The sequence below is a fragment of the Anas platyrhynchos genome, chromosome 5 (assembly GCF_047663525.1).
Source record: "Anas platyrhynchos isolate ZD024472 breed Pekin duck chromosome 5, IASCAAS_PekinDuck_T2T, whole genome shotgun sequence".
NCBI classification, from domain to species: domain Eukaryota; kingdom Metazoa; phylum Chordata; class Aves; order Anseriformes; family Anatidae; genus Anas; species Anas platyrhynchos.
In genome coordinates, this window is record NC_092591.1 from 9,001,985 (window position 1) to 9,026,048 (window position 24,064).

At 40.0% G+C, this 24,064-nt stretch overlaps 1 protein-coding gene across 2 annotated transcripts in view; it reads left to right on the top strand.

Annotated features, from left to right (window-relative positions):
- AHNAK2 (AHNAK nucleoprotein 2) overlaps positions 1-24,064 on the top strand; it is a 65,092-nt gene that overhangs the window by 18,034 nt on the left and 22,994 nt on the right. For both annotated transcript variants that reach the window (XM_072038223.1, XM_038180470.2), the window contains exons 2-6: positions 20,014-20,084; positions 20,875-20,964; positions 21,718-21,774; positions 22,366-22,507; positions 23,264-23,445. In XM_072038223.1, the coding sequence (XP_071894324.1) occupies positions 20,014-20,084; positions 20,875-20,964; positions 21,718-21,774; positions 22,366-22,507; positions 23,264-23,445 (542 nt within the window). The remainder of the gene's footprint in view (positions 1-20,013; positions 20,085-20,874; positions 20,965-21,717; positions 21,775-22,365; positions 22,508-23,263; positions 23,446-24,064) is intronic.

Here is a 24,064-nt window from a genome sequence, read left to right on the forward strand (position 1 = left end):
CTAGAAAATTATTGACTCTCTGAGTGGTGTAAAACAGACTTTTGAAAGTATTTATAGGGGGACATTTCAGTTACTTCAGTGATTTACAGAGCTGGATGGAAGCAGAACCCCCACAGACCTGTTATGAAAGGAATACATTTATTAATGGTACCATGATTTGAATCTATATTTGGATTTTACGTCCTCAGTGGATTTAACAGCTGCTTCAGTCAGCCTAGCAGGAATCTGTGAATGAAATGGGTTGGGTAGAGATAGCAGGAGAAATCATATTTTTCTTTTAAAAAATATCCTTCCTCGGAGATTAAAGAGAAGCCTTTGTATAACTGTACTGCATTATGCCAGGAAAGTTCATCCCAGAGATTAAGGCATTAATTGCATAATTATAATGTATACACAGTATGCTTCGCCAACAAAGATATAAGCCTTACCCTTTCCAAATAAACCTTAAAGTCCAGAGAATAAACACAGCACTTGCAAATTACCCCGAGAATTAATGTAATCTCCTAAATACACCAGCTTGTTTCTTAGAAAGAAAACAGGGTGCTCAGTCCATGTGATAACAGATCATCCCTGGGTCTCGTGGTGAGGAGATCACAAGCAAACTTTCCACAGCACGCTTGCCCTGGAGCTCTCCCTTGTGCTTCCCCCTCAAAAAAAAAAAACAAAAAAAAACAAAAAAATTTTTTTTTTTTTTTTCTACTCTCAGTTTCTGGAGCTCTTTCTGAATACATATTTAAATTCATACAGCATCAATGAAGGAAGCTTGTGACAGGCACACCTTGAGATCCTTTGCAGGCAGACATCTGCAGGGTCAGTCTGCCTGGCAGCAATGAGTGAAGATAGCCCAGCAAAAAGACACAGCCCACCACTAGTGCCCCAGCACGACCACCTAAAGGTGCCTGCAAACCTTTTGTGCTGTAGGGCTGGAGGCAAAGACAACTCCGGAGCAGGGACAGAAGCAAAAGGCGGGGAAAGAAACACAACAATTTTGGAGAAGAGGTATAAAAAGCCACGAAAATTAGTGTTTTGTCCTTCCCATGAATCCTTCTCTTTTAAATGCCTGATAAGGGATGGGGAGGGAAGGAAAACCATCATCCTCTAATCCAAAACAGGAGCTGGCTGTCACCCCAGCACGAGCAGACCACGCTAACTCCTCTGCTAGGTCTATTCCTGTGAGGAGACGGAGATGGACTGTGATAAGGTTTTGGCTGTTGGACACAGTAGAAAATACGTCCTTGGCCAGCCAGGGCCTGCACGCTGAGGTGAAGGGAGCTGGGAATTGCCAAGCTGGAGCAGTTCCTTAACCTGGCTGCAGGAGCTTTGAGGAGGGAGAAGGACTGACACTTCTCTGAAGGGGTCTTGCAGGGAAACACCTCTGGGATGAAAGCAGAGCCAAATCTGACAAACTTGCTATTGTTTCACAAAAATGCCACAAATCCAGCCTCGTTTGTCAAGATTTATTCCCATCTTTTGTTGTTGCTGCAGCCTGACGGCAGGTTAAGGCTCACACCACGTTAAGTGATATACAGCCACCCACCAGGACGTGCCCCAGAGGACTTGCAAGCTTTGTGTCAAGCTGGTCGAGCGAAACAGGGGTGGCAGGAATGAGGAAATAGTGGAAGAATGGCCTTACAGAGAAGGAAGGCAGGCTTTTTTTGGGCTGTGTTTTGGTTTGCCTCATTGTCTAGAAGATCCCAGAAATTATGCCATAATAAATCCCTGCTGGTTGGAGCAAAGCTGTGGGTGCAGTTATCAAGCAGTTTGCAAGCGGGTGCATGCAAAGTGCTCGAGGCAGCAGCACACCATACGTCTGTGTGTAAACACAGTGATCTTCATACGTGTGGGCAATCCTGCCGCTGTCCTGCAGAGGGGCAGAGACCTGTGCGTGCAGACCCGAATGCAAAATCTTGCTGTGAAAATTTAGATTTTTTTTCTAGTCAGGAAAAAAGAGGGAGTTCTGCAAAGAGAAGTTTAGCATTTTAGGCAATCTGCAGCTGCTAACATTTTTCTTCCCACTGTCATGCCCCTCGGGTGTTTGGAGGAGAATTGGACACAACATATAACGCCCCACTTCTGTGCAGCTCCTCCAGCATCCCCACCAGTGGAGTTATGGCAACAGCAGCACAACACCTACAGCCCCCAGCAGAAATTTTATGATGACAGGCAAGAAAACGGAGTGGCTTTTGCCTTAAGAGTAAAAAAAAACACAAGTAAGAGTGAGTTCACCTGCTCAGAGACCTGGACTCACATAGGGCTGACAGCAGTAAGGATGCTCTGCTGACAGGACATGAATTATTTACATTGAAAAGAGATTCTATTGCTTTTGGAAAATACATGGAAGTGGCCCTCCACAGACACCACAGATAGTTCAGTGAGCAAATATTAAATACTTGGAAACTCTGTTAAAAAAATAATTTATGGAAAATTAATACAAATTAACCACCAGTCCTTAGGCAGACCTCAGTGGGTTCAATGTAAGAATCATCCTGTCAGACCCTCCTACCTTTCAACACAGTGCAGAGGTACAGAGCCTTGTTTTAAAACTATACTTACAAAAATCATGATGCAGCTTTTTTTTTTTTTTTAGTGGTAGATCCATCTGTTCACTGGCTGAGTTGCAACAATAGCATTTTTGCAATTAGTGGTTCTTTGCAAAATATATTATATATACATAATATAATATATATATACATACAATGCATATCTGTATCAAAGTAATAAGTGCTTAGATGAGTTTTGCACTGATAGGCTAGCTGGCAGAGAAATCACTTTTAGTTGTCCATTAGGGCTGGATTCAATAGAAATGTTGGCTAACTTCACCGCAAGCCTTGGAAACCATCAGAGTATTCAAGACTTAGGCAGTCAGATGCCTGCTTTAATTTCTATTGACAAAGGAAGAGGAGGGATGAGTAAATGTAAAACATTTCCTTTCAAAATTGAGCTGAGAGAGGCAGCGTGGTGCAGGGAGGAGGTGGAATCCAGGACATCTGGGTTGTGTTTACTGCTGGCTCTGCTGCCAGCTTGCTTTCTGACTTGGTTCAAGTTGCTTTTCTTGCTTTGCTACCTCACTTTCTGCGAGGCAGGGAGAGCTCGGCTGCTTTCACACAGTGCTCTGGGCAGGTGCAGGGACTTCCTTGGTGACCGTGACCTGAGCTGGCATATCCACACACAGTATAGCAGGCAATGCTGTCTGGTGATCGGCATCCCAAAGTGTGCAGGAGGGGTAGCTGTGCTCTTGGAGACCCAAAGGGCTCACTACAGAGCACTGCACCTGTGTAAAGATCTACCCATAGGTACTAGAAATCAGAGCCTTTGTTACTACAGATGGGAAAGTCATTCAGAGAGTGGGGTTTTCAGCCTCCTTCACATATACTTAACCATCTCTTATCTCATTTACTACACTGTTCCCTGGGAAAGGCACTTGTTTTTGGGGTAAGGCACAGGAATTGGGGTAGCTGTTTTGATACAGTCTCCATATGGTGCTTCCAGTAGCAAAAACTGTTTCCAGGTTCCCAAGGTCACAGGAAGCCTGACAACTTTTTTTTTTTTACTTTTTTTTTTTTTTCTCTCTCTAAGGTACATTTTCAGCTAAAAGTTGAGAATTTAAAAAGCACATGATAGCAAAAAAGAGTCATACACAGCCTTCTGCATATCACCAGCAATTGCTCTGTAGTCCAGAAGTGATATTTAGGCTATAGCTGAAATCCTATTTGACTTGGTTTTCGCTTTGTACAACACTTTTATGTCTCATGCTACTTGCTGAATACATAGATTGAACTCATGGCCAAACATTTTGTAAATGCTTGCATTTTTTTTCCTAAAAGTATTTATTCTAACAAAGATGGAGGCTTGATTACTGTGTGCAACACTGTGTACTCAGCTGGATACCACGAGATGGGATCCAAGCTGATCTCGGACTGTATTAGCCTGAATTACACGATGAACAAGATGCAGCATGCCCTGTATCAGTTTCATTGAGGCCCATGGATGTTGTGCTTGAGTATGCACAGAATGAAATCTGAGCACTTCAAGATTTGATCCCGTGGTACTAAATGACCAGCAGGTACCATCTGAGTCCTACATCTTTTTGCAGGCTTCCATTTATGATACTATCTTGTTTACCCTACTGACAGGTCCAGACAGCTTTCATGAACACCCTCTTGGAAACAGCCAGAACTCCACAGCTTGGTCAGGCCACCCTCCCCACAAAGCTGTATGTGATCTCACAACTCTCTGCAGAGTGTTGGGAAGAACTTGCCATGAATTGTGATAACTATGTCTTTACTCACAGAAAAATCTGTGAATAAATATGCAATATACAGTCTAGAGCTACTGTAATCCACATCAATAGAAAACACTGATCGTTTCTGTCTCTATTCACTATACAGCAATATTCCCCTTTATTTTTTTTACCCATTAAAGAAGAAGGTTATTAAGAATAATACTTTGTAGCTTCGTTGTATGCTATCTTAGATTAGGAATCAACTATTAACTATTGATTTTGCCTCCTCTACAGGGTAGATAGGAGTTATTCTTTGCATGGTAACAATCTTGGTAATCGGAATCAGACAAGTGAGCTGGGGTGCAAGACCCCTGGGTTCAGCCTGTGGTTTGGTGGGTGGTGCAGTCCCATTGCCTCTGTCTGTGCTTCCCACTCCCCCTCCATCCACCCTCCTCTCCCTTTGGCTCTCCCCAATCATTTGCCAAAAAGTGCGTTGGGATGGCATTGCTCTTCACTGTGTGTTTGTACAGCCTAATGAGGTGTCAGTCTTGGGACAGGTTCTTGGAAACTCCTGATGCATAAATCGTAATAGAAATTAATTACGTGAATACCAGTGTCTTAGGTGTCAAGGCAAGCGTAAAAATGATTTTGAGTAAAGTGATCTGAATGTTTTGCAGTGTGACTCAAAGCTTCTCCAGACTTCAGAGGCTTAGATCCATCCCTTAACACCCAGCCAGGTCTTTCTGCAATGTACTCTAGTGCTGCACAGATAACTCTGCAACGTGAAATAAAAGCTGCATTTGACTTGCTGTGAGTTAAAGCCAGTTATTCCCACAGTTCCCATTTCCTAATGTTTTCCACTCTTGATGTTCTTCACTTTTAATGTTCATAGTAACTTGTGCCAAAAAAGGTGTTTCCTATCATGTTCTACTCACATTGTGTTGTGAGGTTTTTTTTTGATTCCATATTTTCAATCCCCAGAGAGCTAAGGTTAGTCATAAACATGCTTTTGGCTATCAGATTCATGTGTGGTTTGCTATAGCAACAAACAAAAGCATTAGTCAGAAACTGGCATGAAGCTATAAACACATATTTTTTTGTGATATTACCCAGAGTTAGCTTAATTTATGTGGTACACTGCTGCCACACAACTGCATCCTAGTTAAACCATTATTGCTGAATATAAGCTTTATATATATTACAGTGAAATAAGAAAATCTGTTAATTGTTGTTGACATTTGAGGATCACAAGCCCAATTCTGGTATTGCACTGGTGTAAATCCAGCTGCACTCCTTCAGAATGTGCATTTAGATCAGGGGAAAAAATCCAAACCTAAATCTATTGAATAAGAGGAAAATTATCATCAAGCAAATAAACAGTCGCTTTGCCATTGCTGCTCTCACCTCCGTAATTTTACTGTAGCAAAACGATTAGAGGTAAGCATTATCAGACCGTGGGAGATGGTTTCAGCTTGCTGCCAACACACTTGGAAATCATTATCTGCAGCATGGCAGGGAGAGCCAGGCTCAGCTGAAGATAATCTCCCTCCAGATGTGCCGATGCAGCACGGGGAAGGTGCAGTTCGTGCAGGGCCAGGGTCTATCCGGCCGGCATGGGGATGGGGAGGAGCTGGGGAGTTGGCTGGGTTTGTACAGCAGTCACTGAAATCCCGCAGCCAGACAGCTACTAGTCCCCGAGCCAGCTAGTTTAAAGGTTGCCCCGAAGGGTCTGTAGGAGTGGTGATTATTGCCTAGGCAAAGCAGGCACATTCTTGTCAAGGCTTTATTCCAACCATTTGTCTTCTCTTTGCCGCACCTTTTCAGGAACATGAGCCCTCCTCTTTTCTGACAGCTGTATTTAATGCAAAACACATGCATGAAAAATGTGTTTTCCAGTATCCCTGGGCTGGCACTGTTCAGCAAGGAGAGCTGAAACTTCCTTAGAAACTGTTTGGATACTTTTTCAGACCCCTCTCTTCAGGCATGTGGCTGTAGAAGCGATTGTGACCCTCCCTGCTGCAGATGTCTGCAGAGTAACTAACTCATGAATAATATCCGCATGTGTCCAAGCGATAAGAGTAACAACCCCCCCAGAGTCCTCTTGTACCTACACACAATGCTAATACCAGTCCAGAAGTTTTTAACTGGGCCAGTGATTCCGGCTGCAGAGGGTAAGCCTGCAGCAACAACCTGTGCTTTGCATGTGCACATACACAGGCCCTCTGAGAATGGGCCTTCAAATCCAGGGAGCAAGAACAAGACCTAGCACAAAGTGTTGCCCAAGCTCTGTTCCAAAAAGGAAAGAGCTCTTTTCCCTAACTGAACCCAGCAGCAGCAGAACACCTCCCAGGAGACCCGAAATTTTAACCTTGGCCCTGTTCACTGTGCTTGGCATAGCATTCATTGCTTGTCCTGGGTTCTGAGCTCTTGAGATGCATGCCCTGGTGTATTTTCAAAACCTTCTGAGATCATCTTACCATAGCAGATTTACCTGGTGTAGAAGAGGTGTGTTTGCCCTTCTCCCATCCATGCACAGTTGCATCATGCCGTGCATTGAAAGATGCCAAACACTTTGTTTCTTTCAAAACAGGAGTGCTCTGGCTGCTTGTCTTCTTCAGAGATCAGCCAAAACACTTTGCTATTTCCTTTTCTCCCTTAGTCAAAAAGGGACAGACTTACGTCAAAAGAGTATTTGAAGGGTGATTGAGTGGTGTTCAGAGCACTTGTAATGAAAAAAAATCTGCACTCAGAGTTGCAGTTACAGAGTGCTGTCAAATCCAACTCCAACAGCACAATATAAAGCAAATATTTCATTCACTGCTAAAATGTTATTGACATCCCAGTTTACAGAGGACTTAGGTACTGCAGCATTTAAAAATGCTGGAGTAAGATAGTGATGAAGCTTTTGATGTTTACAGTAAAATGAAAATTATTCCACTTTGTGGTTTCAAGGCAGGAATTGTTCTCCTTTTCTGGCATCACTGACTGTAAGCTGTATATGGTGATGGCAAGAGGATGACAAATGTAACTTTCTGGGGGAGAGCAGCATCCTCTCTGTCATACGTGATCAACTGCAGCTCACAGAAAGCAGAGTCCTCACTGGGGCTATTGCATGAGGCAGAGTGCAAGAGAGCATAAGTAATAAAACACTATTGAATTTAAAGTATGATTTGAAAAAATTGTGCAGAAAAACCTAGCGATGAACTGAGGGTCATCTTCAGATGCCTCCCATTCTAACATCTTGTACTCAAACTCTCCACAGCTCTGCAAATTGAGGTGGTCATTGGCATTCTGCAAAGTGAGGACAAGCCACTGGATTTTCCTCTTGTTGCACAGATGCAAATGACTCCAAAGAATCTAACTGAGAAAAGAATCAGCTCCACCTATTGCAGTAGATCTCAAAGACTGTAACCAAAGCCCTAGGGTCTTCCTTTTCCTTATACCAGCTTTGTATTGGTGCAAGGCTGCTGGTTCAATTACATTCAAAATGTAATTTAATCTCCCTTATAACATTAGTCTGAATCTAGAACAGCTATTCATCAATCAATAAATAAAAAATTAACATGTGCCTTCAAAAAGAACACATCCTGTTTTAACTCAATTAAAATACATTTGACCTATGCGTAAGTAGACCATTATGATAAAGAAACAATTACTCATTTCCATAAGATATCATTATTTTCTTATTACAGAAGGTCTCTGAATGTTTGCAACTGTTATGAATCAGACGCAAGGGTGATAAACTCAAGAAATAGTTTTCTTATTGCTTTCAAACAACTCCACCCATCTCAATTAATTCACCAGTTACTACATGGATGAACCGAAGTACAGTTACTCTCTCACTGTTTGAGTCTTTAATCAAAAAGACATCCAGAACTGTAGCAAAGAGTCTTTTAAAAATGTTTTCTCCCTGTCATTTTAACTAACCTCTATGAAACATAAAAATGAAATCTACTTCCTTAACTAAATTGTGTTTTCCTCTAATCTATTAAGCAAGCACACTAATTTGTTATTTTTGGGCATCTCACTGGTTGGCTAGATGGTGCTGAGGAGGAAAGTGAGCACTGAATCATTTAAAACTCATGCAGAAAGATTCACTTTTTTTTTTTTTTTCTTCAACAATAAAATACAAAGAAAGCTTGTTATTTTCAGCTTCTCCTTCCATAACTCGACACACTTGCAATTCTGATGTTTTTCACCCTCATATATTTGATTATTTCTGATTTCAAAGAGTACAGATTAAGTTCACAAATTTGATTTGTAAATGAGAACAGTTATCAAACTGAAGCTTAGAATATACCGGGGCAAGATAGGATTTGGGTACACCTCTGCTAGGGAGAGTCTTTCAAAAAAGAGGTGAATACCAAGGAACCAAAACAAGGGGATAATATTTTTACAAGGAATTTGGTAGGTCACCTGATTAATTCTTTTGAAATCTGACCTCTTTGGGCTGAAAACCCAGCCTGTAGTCAATTTTTTTCAGACTTGAACTACACTGATGCGAACAGAACTATACTAATTAATTTATTAAATCAAATCAATGGATTAATTTATCTGTAAATGAGCTTTTGTGCTTTTGTAAACCCACAGTTTGCATCTAGAAATTCTCCTTAATTTTTAAAGGGACTCTCTTGCGCTACATAAAAACAAGAGAAAATGAGCTGTGCCAAATACTATTTTGCTACCATCACTGTTTATTGACAGAAAAGATTTTTATCTTAACAGAGTGAAGGAACTGCTAACTTTATCTTTGATGTAAAATATTTTCCCATAAGAATTTTCTGTCACCTTTTTCCCATATCTCTGGTATTACATATACATTAAGGAATTTTAAAGCTTAAAAGATATTTTTTTCTGCGGTGATTTACAACCAAACAAGTTGCTCAGGGAACTTTCTCTCAAACTGAAAACCTGTTTCCAAGGGCAGTTATTTATATTAAACCCCCCATAAAAGGTTGTGGAAAAGCTACGAGGTTTTTTCTTCATTCCTGTTTTGAGAGGGGCTATACCCAGCATACCAGAGAGACATGCACAGTAACATCACTCCATTAATATTGCTACATCTGGGCACTTAATTTTGCACTGAATTTTATCAGTGGAGTAAAGAGAAATAAGTCTTCCTAGACCATAAGAATCTTTAGCCTGAACTATGTATAAATATAAATGTATTTTTTTTTCTGCACATTGATTATGGTGAGGATTTTTTTAAAAACTGTTTTGAAGAGCGGTTTGGGTTGAAAAAATCTGTTTCTGATTTGGAGTGGTAAGTGGCATTTATATAAAGTCTGTATCAGTTGCTTTGGGCTTTTCACATAGTGTTAGTAGACTTTCTCAGACTTCTTCTTAAGGGATAAACATGAACTCTACCAAAAGCGTCACAAATTAACATCCTCCTCTAATGTAGCAGCAAAGGGGACAGTCTGCTTACATTGCTACCCATTGAAACCTCTCTGGGTCAGCACTGAGCTGCCTTAAGAGACTGCTTGGGGTTACAGCCACTACTTCTCAAGCAATACTTACTCTGCAGCCAGAGAAATTCAGTCTCCAGGGCTGCCAATCAAGACAGAATGATGATTTTTGATAAATATTTGTTTGATCATTTCTAAGTCTGGCCAGGGCCGTGCTTTGGCAATGGAGCAGGCAATCTGCTCCGGGAGAAGCCTGGATTCTTGGGGGGATGAATCAGCGAGGAGAAGGAATGTGGGAAAGTTAATTTGTGTGAGCTTTATGGGCCTTATCTGCAATAGGCACCCACCTGCCTCCGCTTCTAGGCAGGCCATGATAAGAGCTGAATTCACAGCTATCTAGCAGGGAGGACAGTAAGAAGAGAGCCGCCTGCGAGAAGGCAGCAGCTTTGCATTCACTTTCACTGAGTAAATTTGTTATATAGGTGGAGGAGTTGATTTCAGAGGAAAAAAAGCTGCAACATACCTAATCAGTATATTGGATAACCAAATACCTGCAGAGTAGTTCCTACAAGGATTTCTGAAGTGGGTAAGCCAGTGAGAGCATTTCACTTGCAACATGTCCTTGAAACCCTTCCTGAAATCCAGACAGTGACACCCTGGCAGATTTTAGCTGGGTAGCCGTACGGGTGTTTACAGCACTAGTAATGACTCAGTTGCAAGTCAAAGCAGTATATCCCAAGAGATAAAATTGTTGAGAGTCCCAGGAGATAAAACTGTTGAGGATCACAATGGATTAAACCAGTCTTTATTTCTTTATTTGGCTATGAATCTCTAAACCACACTTGCCCCTTTCACAAGGGTCATAAGCAATTTTTGTTCAGCCCAGGAGCTGGGATGTAAATAATAATGACTGCTAAAAAGTGATGCCCCTCCCTTATTGACACTGTGAGAATAGAGGCACTGTAGTCCTGGAGAAAGGTCCTAACTGATAATTATCAGACAGGCTCCTATTGTCATATTAGCATCACAATAATTACACACCAGAACACTGTGAGAATTCATGCAGGAAGTAAAACACACACTGAAAACCCCTTCTGTCACGTAAAACCTGAGAGAGAGGAAAATTCCTGCCTACAACAAGCAAACACAGAGACATGGACCAGGACATTACACCTACCCTCCAGGCAACCATTAGACTAAAACTACAGAGATAATGGAAAACTTTTACTTCTGAGACAGGACATTTGGTCAGGGAGAAACAGCACTGACCCTCAAGTTGTCTGGGCGGTGCCATGAGCATTTTCCAGCTGCTTTTTTAACCCTGCCATTTGTAACTGTATTTTAGCCAGCACAACAAAGGAGAAATCAGGAGGGAAAAATTCAGGTAGCTGCCTGCTTTTGCTGTCTCTTTTGGACATCATCCTAATGATGTTGTCACAATAAACTTTGGTAGAGAGCTTATTTTCAAATACTGTGTTACTCCTATAAAACATTGCTCTTTTTCAGTACTAGGTGAAATATTGGACTATTAAAATATTTTAGTAAATATTTTATTCTAGCATCAGAAGATTTGTGTGGATCTGTCTAGATTACATTTCCTATATAGATCACAAGAACTACTGTAAATGCGTAGCAGTAATTTTCAGCCAAGTACTTGAAAAATGGTGATAGTTGGATGAAACTCATTAACTCAGGATCTGTGAAACTTCAAATTGGCAATTCAAAAAAAAAATGCTTGGAAGTAAAAATCCCCTGTGATTTTATTGCTTAAATATGACTTAAGCTGAGAAAGTCTGTGTGGAGCCCCACCAAGGTGCTTTTATTCTGATGGTCTGAAATGCCGTATGGATTCTATTAAGTTTACCTTTACCATCAGAGGAAAGATGCACGTCTGTAAAAATAAAGAGCTCCTTTCTGATCGGTATCATGAAAGGCTTTGCTCTTGTTGCAAAGTGTGAGCAGGCATGCTTTCAATAGTTTTAAATCTGTGGACAGAGCTTATCAATAAACACACACTCATGGGAAAGCCATTCGCTCCCCTTTTCATCTGGGGGCTGCTAGTTTCTCTTTTTATGGTAGTGTTTATATCTGTTCTTAGATGCCAGTGCTCTTCCACATCTTCCCTGATATTAGTCAACCTGTAGAAAATGCTGTATAAAATCCTACAGAGCCCAGTCTGGGGTGTAAGAAACCTTAACTCCCTAAATGTTTCTCTACTTGGACGTACTTTGGAGAGCAGAGGCCTGTTCCCTTTGATAAAAGCAGGAGCTAAGTTCACAAACAGCTCTCTGGCCAGGAGAGGAGACGGATGATTGTAACTCACGTATATTTTCTGGTTTCAGAGGGTTTTGAGATGAAATGATTTGAAGGCTTTTAATGAAGTACTCTAACTGCCGACAAGGGCAGCTTAACATACCAAGGCATTGAATCAAAACATCTTGTTCATGCCTTGAATGGAAGGAAACTATTCACACATTGGTTATTTGGGAGTAGCCGCTCCTCCAGCTCCGCTGTGCTACGAGGCCCGGCTTTCGCCTCGAAGGCCGCGTTACATTCATCACGGCACAAGTATGCAGCCAAGTGACAGAGTGCAGCCAGGGGGCATTACCAAACCAGATACAAAACAAAGGCGGGAGTAGAGCTCAGACACAGGCCTGACTGGTTCTGATAGCATCCTGCAGACAGCATGGCCTGTTACACCCCTCTAGCTGCATGCAGCCTCTGTATTGCCATTCCACAGGCTAGGCCTTTTGTCTTCACAGAAGCAGTTAGGGAAACAAGAATTTCAGGGCTTGATGGGGAGGATCCCTCTCCCAGCCCAGGGCAGAGGGGAAACACAAAAACTGGGGGGCAATATTCCCCACTGCATCACTTTTTCCAAGGCAGAACGGCTGCTTTTTCCACTGGCAGTAGTTCATTTCGGAGCTGACAAGCTAGTTTGTCTAGGTGGAGCGAGCGGGTGACCCTGCTGTCTCGCTGGCAGGGGTTCAAGTGAAGTAACATTACATTCCTGTAATGTTACAGCCTCCTCCGTGACACTGCGCCCGCATCTCCCCACTGCCACGGATCCTGCCCGGATAGAGTGACAGCCGCGGCATTCCCGCTGCGGTCCTGCCGTGCCCCGGGGCCCTGCCCAGCAGTTGCTGTAACTCTCGGCCCAGGGGATCTCGCAGGACAATGGAATGAAACCAGCTCTCTGAAATGCACTAGGAAATTTCTGTAGAAAATGGACCTCTCAGTTTTCAGCTGATGCTTTTCCCCAGCATTGTCGGGGCTGCTTACTGGCAATGCCTTGTGGCAGCTTCCTTAAGGAGCATGGTGCATGCATAGAGGAGCTTATATGCAGTTTCTTTCAGATTCTGATCTTCACCAAGTGATGCTTGCAGGGTCATTTTCCTCACAGACAGCACTGCTTGCTTGGAAGAACGTGACTCTTCCTCCAAATTGCCTAGGAGGATTTGGATGGTGTGGATGGTTGCTCTGAACTGACCTAGCCAAGCCCCTCATGCAGTGAGAGAACACAATCATCCTTTGGGGCTCAGAGATCTTTAGCACTGCTGATTTTGGAAAATTGTGAAAATATTTTTTGAAGTGCCAAAAAATCATGTTCATATACAGAAAATGGTAGCTGAGATAGAAAAGATGGTCTTTTTGTGATCATTATAATTTTGTCTGTGAGGGCTTAAAAAAAATAAAAATCTGATTTAGGCTGTTTTTCAGCCATTAGAGCTTTAAGGAAACTAAAACAAGAATGCAATAGCTTATATACTTGATGACACTGCCTAGTTGAAATGACATCTTAATCAGCTAGTTGATCTACGTTTGTTCATCAGTCTTCAGTCTCCTGGGATATCCTCAGAAATCCAAAGAATTCAGTGCAAGATGTACGCATTAATTTAATAAACCATCAAAATAATTAAGGCTATGGATGGAGATGGAAACAAAGTAGAACCAGATATGGAAAGCACTGAGGAGGCCAAAGAAAAAGTAAAATGTTTGAATTGCTGCCTTTTTGCCTGTTAGCTCAAAGTGAAAATTTTCTCTTAGTAAACTAAAGTCAGGTGAACTTACCTATCAGAAAAATTGCTCTTGAGAGGCCATGTTAAATGCCAAGCATGTGCATAGTGTTCCTGTTATCAAGTGCTTTCCTGAACTGGGACCTACGATTCTGAATATTCTAAATATTCTAAATATTCCCTATTTCAAATATGAGAAGTGAATCAGAAGGGGTTATGGGCCTTCATAGCAGCACTGCTCAGGAGGCTGTGAGAGCTCTGAGGGAAGAGAAGGAATCCAAGAAATTGTGATACCTACAAGTGAGTGAAAACAAGCAATAGGAAATTAAAAAAATAAATAAATAAAAAATAAATAAAAAGGAAGGGCACACTACCAATTTTGAGAAAGGGATTCAATTTAAAATAACACAGGAGCAATTCTGGAGCAGTGCATTAGCAGTGACCAGCAGCGTATGCATGAGAGGCAACAGGGCTGGGACAGGGGGGCTGAGGGCACAGGGACAGACAGGTCTGCAGGTGTGGGCACCCAATGGCTGCAGGTACTGCCTTGGCAGAGGGGTCTTGATGCCAGCTGAAGGTCTGAATGATAGCAGCGATGCACAACATTATTTATAACAAAATGTGATATTAAACACATGAGGGAGCCCCATGAAACTGCTGACATACTTGTATAAGTTATTTGCTGGGTTAAACAGAGTGCCAACGATGATACTGATAGTAAATTATTATTGTTGTTGTTTGTCACACAATTATTCACTCCTCCTTCTCCTTGTTAATAATGCTAATAAAGTTCTGTGCCCAGGGTATGCTTTGCATTGCCAGAAGAGACCTGATCTAAAGATGTCTCAGCCTTGTGCACATCTAAGCACGAGTCCTCTAACTCAGTATGGACTCAAAGCTATTAATTTCCACATGACCAGATCAATAGTGGACAAACAGAACTCTGTTTTTTATTGCAGCTAAGAAATGGTAATTAACAAAATCCTAGTAAAGAAAAGGCACAGTTTTGTGGATTTCATAAGTTAACAAACAATAATAAATGAGTGAGCAAAACATACAAGTTTTCAGCTAAAGATTTATGTTTACCACAGCTCAGGTTTCTGTCTATTTAAGAGACAGTGTTGAAATGAAGTTGGATAATTCATGCTAGTCAGTACATGGCAAGAGGAAACCTTCTCTGGTGACAATACTACTTGAGAATAAGCATTTAATCTTTGTCAAATATATGTGCATTGCAACAATTGCTACTTCTCTTGATTTTAACAAATCTACATTAAAATCCCGGGGAAAACAAGACAACAGCAGCATTATAGTTCTCTTCCACAGAAATAAATAAATAAAGCAAAACAAAACAAAGCCACTTTTGGCAGGAAATCTAATGTTTAAGGACTTGATGCAAAGAAAAACTGTATACTTAAAAAGTATGAACAGACTTCTTAAATTCACTACATTCATATGCAAACATATCTGTACTATGAAATCTTAAGAGGCAGAAAGCTCAAATTTAAGAAGAGCATAGAAAGGAAGATAATCATATCCGCTATTGTCATTTGCTGTTTTATTCCTAATTTGATTTTAAAGCACTCAGATTACGGTAAATTTATACACCAGTGGCACAGTTAAAGTTGGGTTTCTGTTCAGTTTATACAATACATTAATACCCAATTACCTTGAATTAGATAACACTGTCATATATAAATTGATTATAGTTTCTCTTTTTTTTCTTTTTTTTTGAAACTGTTATCCACAGAATGTGCACACCAAAAAAGTATTGGTTTTACATTTTTACAGTTTTACCAAAACTGCCCAGCTGGGCTACTAGATTAAAGATAATAATAATTTAAAAATGTATTTTAGAAAGCAAACACCATTTTCAGTCATATGATATGAAAATGTTCCATTCTATGTAACTCCTACTGCCTATTTTCAAAAAATTCCCTTGTTCTGAAGTCAGTTCACTGGCTATTAGAAATAGTCACTGATGTAAATTCCATCTTGTTTATGAAAACATTTTGAACAAAGCACTGGTTGTCCAGGATTTATATAAAAAAAAGTTAAAACCTATAAAATGTTGGCATCGTTACTATTTGGGGCATGAGAATGACATGCATATAAATTATAGTTTACTGGCACAGTCTTTTATAAACAGAAAGAAGGCTTTGCTGAAAATGGAATTCATCAATGTACTGTAATTCCCCTCTTTTATAGATATTGCTTTTAGGGAGAAAATCTAAAGCAAATCTTAGACCTACTCTACAGTGGGAATGAGGGGTACAAGAAGTCTTTGATGATATAGGTTGACTATTGTAGAGAGGAGAACTAATATACAAGCACATGGAGTCTGGGGAAATCAGATGGTTGCAAAGGCCCTAATTGTGAAGCTTTGGGAAGGGAGGTCATTTATGTAGCTGATGTCCCTCCGTGTAATCTCAGCTGCATCTCCATTTGCCCTGTAGTTCGTTGCTCCTTTTTGTAGGAAAGCATCCTGCTATTACCATTTAAGAGAGGTAGCAGTTTAGTAAGGGCTTTCACAGGAGGACTCTATCCCTTCCTACACAAGATGAGGTGGGTAAAAAAGAGGCTTTTACCCACCACACTGAACAATATTTAGCAGTGTAATTAGTTGTTTTAAAATGGCATCCTGTTATGAAGTAAGTGTTCAGGTCTCATTGCAGAAAGTGATGATCTAATTCTCTTGGGTTTTAGGGATAGCACAGTCTTAGGAAGATTGTGAAGGTACTGGTCACCTAATCATTCTTTGTATACTTAGTTTAAAGTAACTGGTTTTTAGAGTTTTTCCTCTGTTAGAACCTATAGGATATGCCCTGCTGGATGGCAAGATAAATCAACTTTGCAAATTATACAGGGACATTCAAGCTAGTGTAGACCGTTAGTCTAGGTGCTGGGTCCTGCACTTGGGGCACAACAACCCCATGATACACTATAGAAGGAGTGGCTGGAAAGCTGCCTTGTGAAAAGGGACCTTAGGGTATTGGTTGACAGCTGTCTGAACACGAGCCAGGAGTGTGCTCAGGTGGCCAAGAAGGCCAAGAGCATCCTGGCTTGTATGAGAAATAGTGTGGCCAGCAGCACTAGGGAAGTGATTGTCCCTCTGTGCTCAGCTCCGGTGAGGCCGCACCTTGAATACTGTGTTCAGTTTTGGGCCCTCACTATGAGGACAGAAAGGTGCTGATGCATGTCCAAAGAAGGGCTATGAAGCTGGTGAAGGGTCTAGCAAATAAGTTTTATGAGGACCAGCTGAGGGAGCTGCGGTTGTTTAGCCTGGAGAAAAGGTGGCTCAGGGGGACCTACAAAGGAGATCTATGCACTCTACTATGTCCTGAAAGGAGGAAATAGTGAGGTGGGGATCAGGCTCTTCTCCCAAGCACCAAGTGATAAGATGAGGGGAAATGGCCTCAAGTTGCTCCAGGGGATGTTTAGGTTGGATAATAGGAGAAACTTCTTTACTGAAAAGGTTGTGAAGTATTGGAACAGGCTACCAAGTTGAGTCAACATCCCTGGAGGACTTCAAAAACATTTAGATGTAGTGCTTAGTGACATAGTTTAATGGTGGACTTGGCAATGCTACGTTAATGGTTGGACTGGATGATCTTAGAGGTCTGTTCCAACCTAAATGATTCTATAAGCCCCTAGCATGGAGAACCTCATACTTGCATTGCTCCTGTTCTAGACAGCTAAAATGTCACTAAAGTTACACCAGAGTAAAACAAGAGAAACAGCAGTGAACCAGTCCAAAAATCCTCCCAGATAATTCTTTCCTTTTAGTTTTCCAGTAGCAAATCATTGGCAGCCACCAGGGATCAATGCTGTAACTAGCCTTAAAGTGCTGCACTAAAGTGCAAAAGCTCTAGCAATCCAAGTACTATTCTGTTAAGTCATTCTACTGGACTTCAAAGCTTGTGGGTGGGATTTTCCCAAGTGAAAAATACGGCAATGCCACAAGCCTAAGTCCTTACAATTTCTTGGAATTTTAGTAATAGCCATAAAATTTGCTGTTGGCACCTGAATATTTAGAAGCACTAAGCAAATTAAACAATCAAACCTCAGTCCTGCAGCTCTTCTCCCCATATGATACTCATTAAAATAAATGTGGTAAAGAGTTTCATGAATGAATTCCAGAAATTTCAAGTAGAAATGCCTAAAACCAGGTTCATATAAATACACATATAAATGCTCATTTTCCAATTTTATTGAGTTTCTGAAAATTGCAAATGCTAGAGCTTTTGGAAGAAAAAAAATCAAAACATTATATTTAGGTCTTTAATCTGAATTAGGGCCTGCATTAAAACCATTTTCTGGAATTGTCCATCGTAGGGGTCACGACTAGTCCTGTGAATACTAAAGGAGGCAAGGTCTGTCAGTCCCACTACATTCTAAGTTGATCCTAATTCTCTGGAGCTAAAATACCATAGGAGAGATGATTAAGAAGATGTACACATGGGTAAGGTGTCCTCTGTTCAGTCAAGTTTGGAAATTTGGCCCCCAGACTGACATGGGACATTCCCACTGGAAGCACATTATCACCATTCATCTTATTGAAGTGGTCCATCACTGATCGCATGGCACAGATCTTTTATGACCTTGCCTATAGTAAATAATATCATATGTAGAAGAAAAAAAAAAAGTCAAGGAAAAAAAAAAGAAATGTTGGAGATCCGCAAACTATGTAAAAAGGCTATCAAAATCACAGCCATTTTAACAAGAGCTTGGCAACTTGTAGAGTGATTGCATGCATACAGAAGACATGCCAGCTTGTCTGCACACACAGCATGCAATATCCAAAGTCAAAAATGTCATTTTCCAGCCAAGAATTCTTCATTTAAAGTAGACAATGAACAAATCACACAATTTTGCTTGTGGCTGTCTTCTCTAGTGTTCAAACATATTTTTAAGCCAGGGGATATGTTTAGGAGAGCCAAAACTATGCAGAATTGGTCCTGAGAGAGAGAGAGACAGCCTGATGCCTTGAAAACAATATGTCATGGAGACAGGAAAGAGGTCTAATCATCAGGACAAGACTTATGTATGTATTAGAATATCCTGTGCATCAGGGAATGTGTAACTCGGCCACACTGTCATCTACTGGCTAAACCCAGATCACTAAAAAAGATAATATATTCATGCTGTTTTCATTCTTTGTTGCTCAACTTCAGACATTTCAAAAGAATCATATTTTCAAACGGCCCTTCTCCTTCATTCCTTCTCCTCTCTGCCCTGAATTCTTTTAAAAACCATAAAAGCAGAGTCTTTATGACTATCAAAACTTCATGATGCTTACTCCCTTAAGACCTCTATCACAGTCAAGGAAAAGTTTCTAGGTGGGGAATTTCAATCACTTTAATATATTGCCGGTTAGCAAACTTTTAAACTTCTAATTGCATTATGATATTAAAAAAGAAAAAGAAGAAAAAAAGAAAGAAAGAAAAAAACAACCACCATCAACAAACAAACACACACTTGGGAAAAACATCTCAGCTCCCCTCCAGACAAATTCTGGTCTCCAGTCCCCTCACCTCAGGGAGGCCAGGGGCTGTGTGGGAGGAAGGGGTCAGCAGATTGAGCTGCTTTTCTTTTTCAGCTCCTTGTTTCACACTCAGCTGCTCCAGTGTGGGTTCCTCCACCCATCAGAATCAAACCTGCTTTCCGTGCCTGCTCAGCTTTTTACTTCAGCTCCTACTCAAGCTGCAATTTTGCTTTGGTGTTTCTCCTGCTCCCCGTGTCTCCTCTCTCCTCCTGCTCTGGTGTGTTCTTCTGCTTCTTCCTCCTCCTCTAGCATTGTTCCTTCTTTCTCGGTGTTTACCGGTTTCTTAAACTTGCTTTCACAGAGGTGCCAGAAACTCCTTTGATCAGGTTAGCATTGCAGGGAGTAGATATGTCCTGTGCCTTACCAAGCCATCTGGAACCAGCTGGAACCAGCTGGAACCATCAGGCACTGACTGGAAGCAGCTGGTACCAGCTGCATCTGTCATAGGACAGTCGTACTCTTCTCTCACAGAGACCACCCCGCAACCCCACTGCCAAAACCCTGCCAGGCCTACCTTAAGCCCCCTTGGTAATCAATAAGCAAAAAGTCAGGCCATCTTCTAGTTCTTCTTTTTCCTTCTTTGATTTTTTCATTTTATTTTGCAAAAGCCTTTATGTTTCTGGATATGAATATGTCTAGTATTTTTGGAAAAATCACCCTAATGCGATCTGAGATAAAGAATTTGAGCAAAAGCAGGCCTTCCTGCTGCTGGCTGCGCGCTTTTTCCAGGAGTGCTGCTCGGGGTTGCTTCAGTTTGGAAGCTCGCTGCTCTGTGCTTTGCAAGGCTCACACAGACACCCACAACCTGTGTGCTGCTTTCAGGTTCTGGACGACAGCTGAGACCGGCAGAGCCTCCAGGAGATGCTGATGCTGATGCAGAAGATGAAGATTCTGTGAGTTGTTGGTTTGCTGTTGTTGTTTTAAAATACATTGTGAAATTGGGATCTTCAATTTTTTTTTTTTTTTTTTTTTTTTTTTTTTTTTTTTTTTATAGTGGGGTCTTGCTTGTGATTCTTTTCCACATCAGAAATACTGTAGCTTGTAGTATTTCTGCTTGGGATTAGTCCGCCAGCTCAAAAGCCAGAATGATGCTTCAACACAGTGTGATCTGCTGTTTACCATGATTCACCAGCATGAGTTTAATACCAAGACCTAGCAAAATAGGACATGATTGTTCACTACAATTACATTTCTTTAAAGTTTTTGCTGGTTTCCCACAGTCTGACGACTGTCAGCAAAGCTCGTTGTGGGACTCTCCCATGATTTGTTTGTTTATAGATGGCAATAAAGTCTGAAGTTGCAAGATGCAAAGTTTAACCTTGCAAATAAAGCAGGGTATGGCAGTGTTATAGCCTTTTTCAGTTGTCACTAACTGATCTGTTAGTATTTTCAGTCTGTTTAGCCCATTGATGCATACAGTTTGTAAAGAAAACCACAGTCACTCTACCAGCACTGTTGTCGCTCTGGAGTCTGTCACTTGTGTTCTTGAATAGCATCCTTAAATGAGCATTATGTTCGTTGTTGACCAAAGGAAAGAGCTATTCATTATTCTGCATTCACCGTTGCTAATAAAAGATGTGTACACAGAAAGAGACTGTGCCTAATATGAAAATCTCTCCTAAAAAATTGTGTCACTGCTTAACCATGGTTGTGCCTTCTCCACCATTCATTTCTTTTCCTCAGGTTAATGAAGTGGCAGTAGAAGACATCCGTCCAAGGCCACAGGGTTCCTCTCCGGTTTATGAATATTCCATAGAAGAAGAATATTTAAAGGCAAGATACTGAAGTTTCATAGCAGCATGGCTTTATCAGATTGATTGAAAGTACTTCAGCCCCTACAACAAGCCAAGGCTCAAATGCCATATACAATGATGTGTTGTCTCCCTCCCTGCCATGTTCATTAAGGGTCATGTTCATTGATGTTTGTTTGTTTGTTTGTTTTTGTTTTGTTTTAATTGATTTGTTGTTGGTTGTGTTCTTTTTTCTTGGAAAAAAAAAAAAAAAAAAGCTTTTGACTTCATTTTTAAGGTACCTAGGGCACAAGGTGTCAAAAAATGTTAACACTTTTCCTAGTTAAAATATTTAACTTACTTGAATCTAATACATATTTCAAAAGTACCCGTATCTATTCATTATTCAAAAGTAAAAAATTAATTAGCACACTCATGTTAAGTAGTCAATGTTTTGAAGTTCATGCTGAAATCAAATAAATGAAAAACGTGTGCTGTTCACAAAGATGAAAGCATGAGAAATACTACTTGAGAAAAGATCTCAATGTTTTGATGCAACTGCTCTCTGGCATTCATTTCCTTCAAATTTTGGTACAAGTCAGGGAGGCCCTGCATCTAATTTATTACTGGGAATTATGTAGTTAAATCATTAACACTGTACATTTTACTTGTATATCCCAAATTTAACTATGTTGCCAGTAAAGTCAGCCTCAGTTCTTGGTCTAAACCAAGCATTTTGTTGAACTTTAGAACAGAACTAAATATTAACACTGAACAATTGAAATTTATTTTTCAGCTTCAAGAAGAAAACAAAAAATATTCTACAGACAAATCAAAACAGAGTCATCCACAGGTCAGTCTAAAAACACTCAATAGTTTTAGGTGTATGGTTTGCAAAACAGTGAAGTCTGTTATGCAGATGTGGATGGGTAGACAGGAAGGACAAATGGGCAAAGAATCACTTTAGACTTGGTTTGGCCAGGAACTTCAAAAATTGTTCACTGGGGCACAAGCAGGTATAAAAACTTACTTGCCCTATTTGTGGTCCTTCTGTTATTCTTTTCAACATTCTTTAGTCTTCTCTGGTTTCAGTATAGTACAGTATTGACTCTTATTCTGACTTTTCTGGCCTGCTGACTCTATTTCAGGTGCCTAACAGCTTCACAGAAAATGCAGACTTTCAGCCCTATAAAATTCCATATGTTTCACATATTCAGATTATAATCTATTTTCCCTGTGGCCCTGATGCAGCAAGGACCTAACACGTGCTTAATTTAATTTAGAACAGACTTGACCCGCACTGAACAAGTACATTCTCTGCTTTAGATAATCTTTCTTAAGCTACTGAAAATACACCTGAGAACTCTCGCTTTTCTCATTGTACAATCTTAAATACTTTAATACAAATGAGTAATCATAAATTCAAACCTTTTTCTACATCTAGGAGACAATGGAAGTGACCTTGAAAACAGAAGTGGAAGCTGGTGCTAGTGGTTTTAGCGTGACAGGTGGAGGAGATGAAGGAATATTTATTAAAAAAGTACTTAAGGAGTCTCCTGCTTCAAAAGTATTTAGTCTGAGAGAAGGTACAGTCTTATTTTCTAATTTATTTTTTTTTTTAAGTTTTATAATAATCAGGCATATATCTCTGTGTATATAGACACCTGCCTGATCTGTCATCTGTTTAGATAATAGAAATAGAAGATGCCAAGCCAACTAATATTATGACCTTTCCATATTAATAATTTCCAAAATAAGTTTCTTAATTATTAACAATATGTGAATTGTTTTGTATACCATTAAAAAAATCAAATTTTAACTGGAATAGTGAAAAGGTTATATAGAAAGTAGTATATACACAATTAAAATGGAAAGAAAAAACAACTCATTATTACATTCACAAAGAACCTGCCTTTGATTCTTCTACAAAATATTCTGCCACAGAACTATGGTAAATAGTGATTTAATCAAGAACAGAAGTCCAAAGTCTAAAAAAATATAAGAAAAAACTGTTACTGTCAGGGTGGTCAGACCCTGAAACAGATTGTCCAGAGAAGTTATGGAGTCACCACCCTTGGAAATATTCAAAACCTGACTGCGCACAGACTGAAGCAAGGTGCTGTCATTAACCCTGCCCTAAGCAGAGTGGTTGGACTGGATGATCTCCAGTGGTCCCTTCAACCTTAACTATTCTGTAATTCTAGTCTGTGAACATAATTTTATATTTTAAATCAATAGTAGTTGTTAAATATTTTTCTCTTTTATGAACATTAATTCATCAGATTCTGAAAAATCACAAGAAAATACAAACTAATTGACATGATGTCTGATTCTCTTTGCAGGTGATCAGCTTCTAAGTGCCACAATATTTTTTGATAACATCAAATATGAAGATGCACTTAAGATTCTTCAATATTCTGAGCCATACAGAGTCCAGTTCAGCCTCAAAAGAAAAATTGCTGGGAAAGAAGAGCTGGAACATATTCACTCTACAGCCCAGTACAAAAAGGAAAGATTAAGTCAGGTACTAGTTACTTGATTAATTTACAAAGCTTGTATAACACTGTAGCAACATGCTATGTGGAAATATTGATTAGAAAATACAGTGCTTTTCTTCTTAAAACATCTTCTTACTAATATGAATATTCATTAGAATAAAAAAATCCCACACAATATTTGCATCCTTATAAACATTCTGGGCAAGACTATAGATTTTGGATAAAAACACAGTCTTGATTTAGGGTAGAAAAACATTCTTCTCTAGTGAGTCAGAGCTGTTTCTGTTATTAAGTTCACTGATTGAATGAGCTCAGGTAAACTCTAATATTTATGTTCAATATTTTCAAAGTGTAAGATACCAGTAAATATTTTTCTCAAAAGCTCAGCAATGAAATATTATCATAAAAATATGTTTAATCCCTGATATCTCCATAGACAGGATCTGCTCACAGGTCTTCACCACATTCAAAATTATTTTTGCATATTTTCTCTTCATATATACATGTATTTATACAGCAATACAGAGAGATGTTTTGCAACGATGGTAGACTTTCACAAGTCCACATATTGCTGTCATATAATCTATTTATTTTATGTAATTTCTGCCTGAATTACATCCTCCATTTTCAGGCTTTTTTAACGTA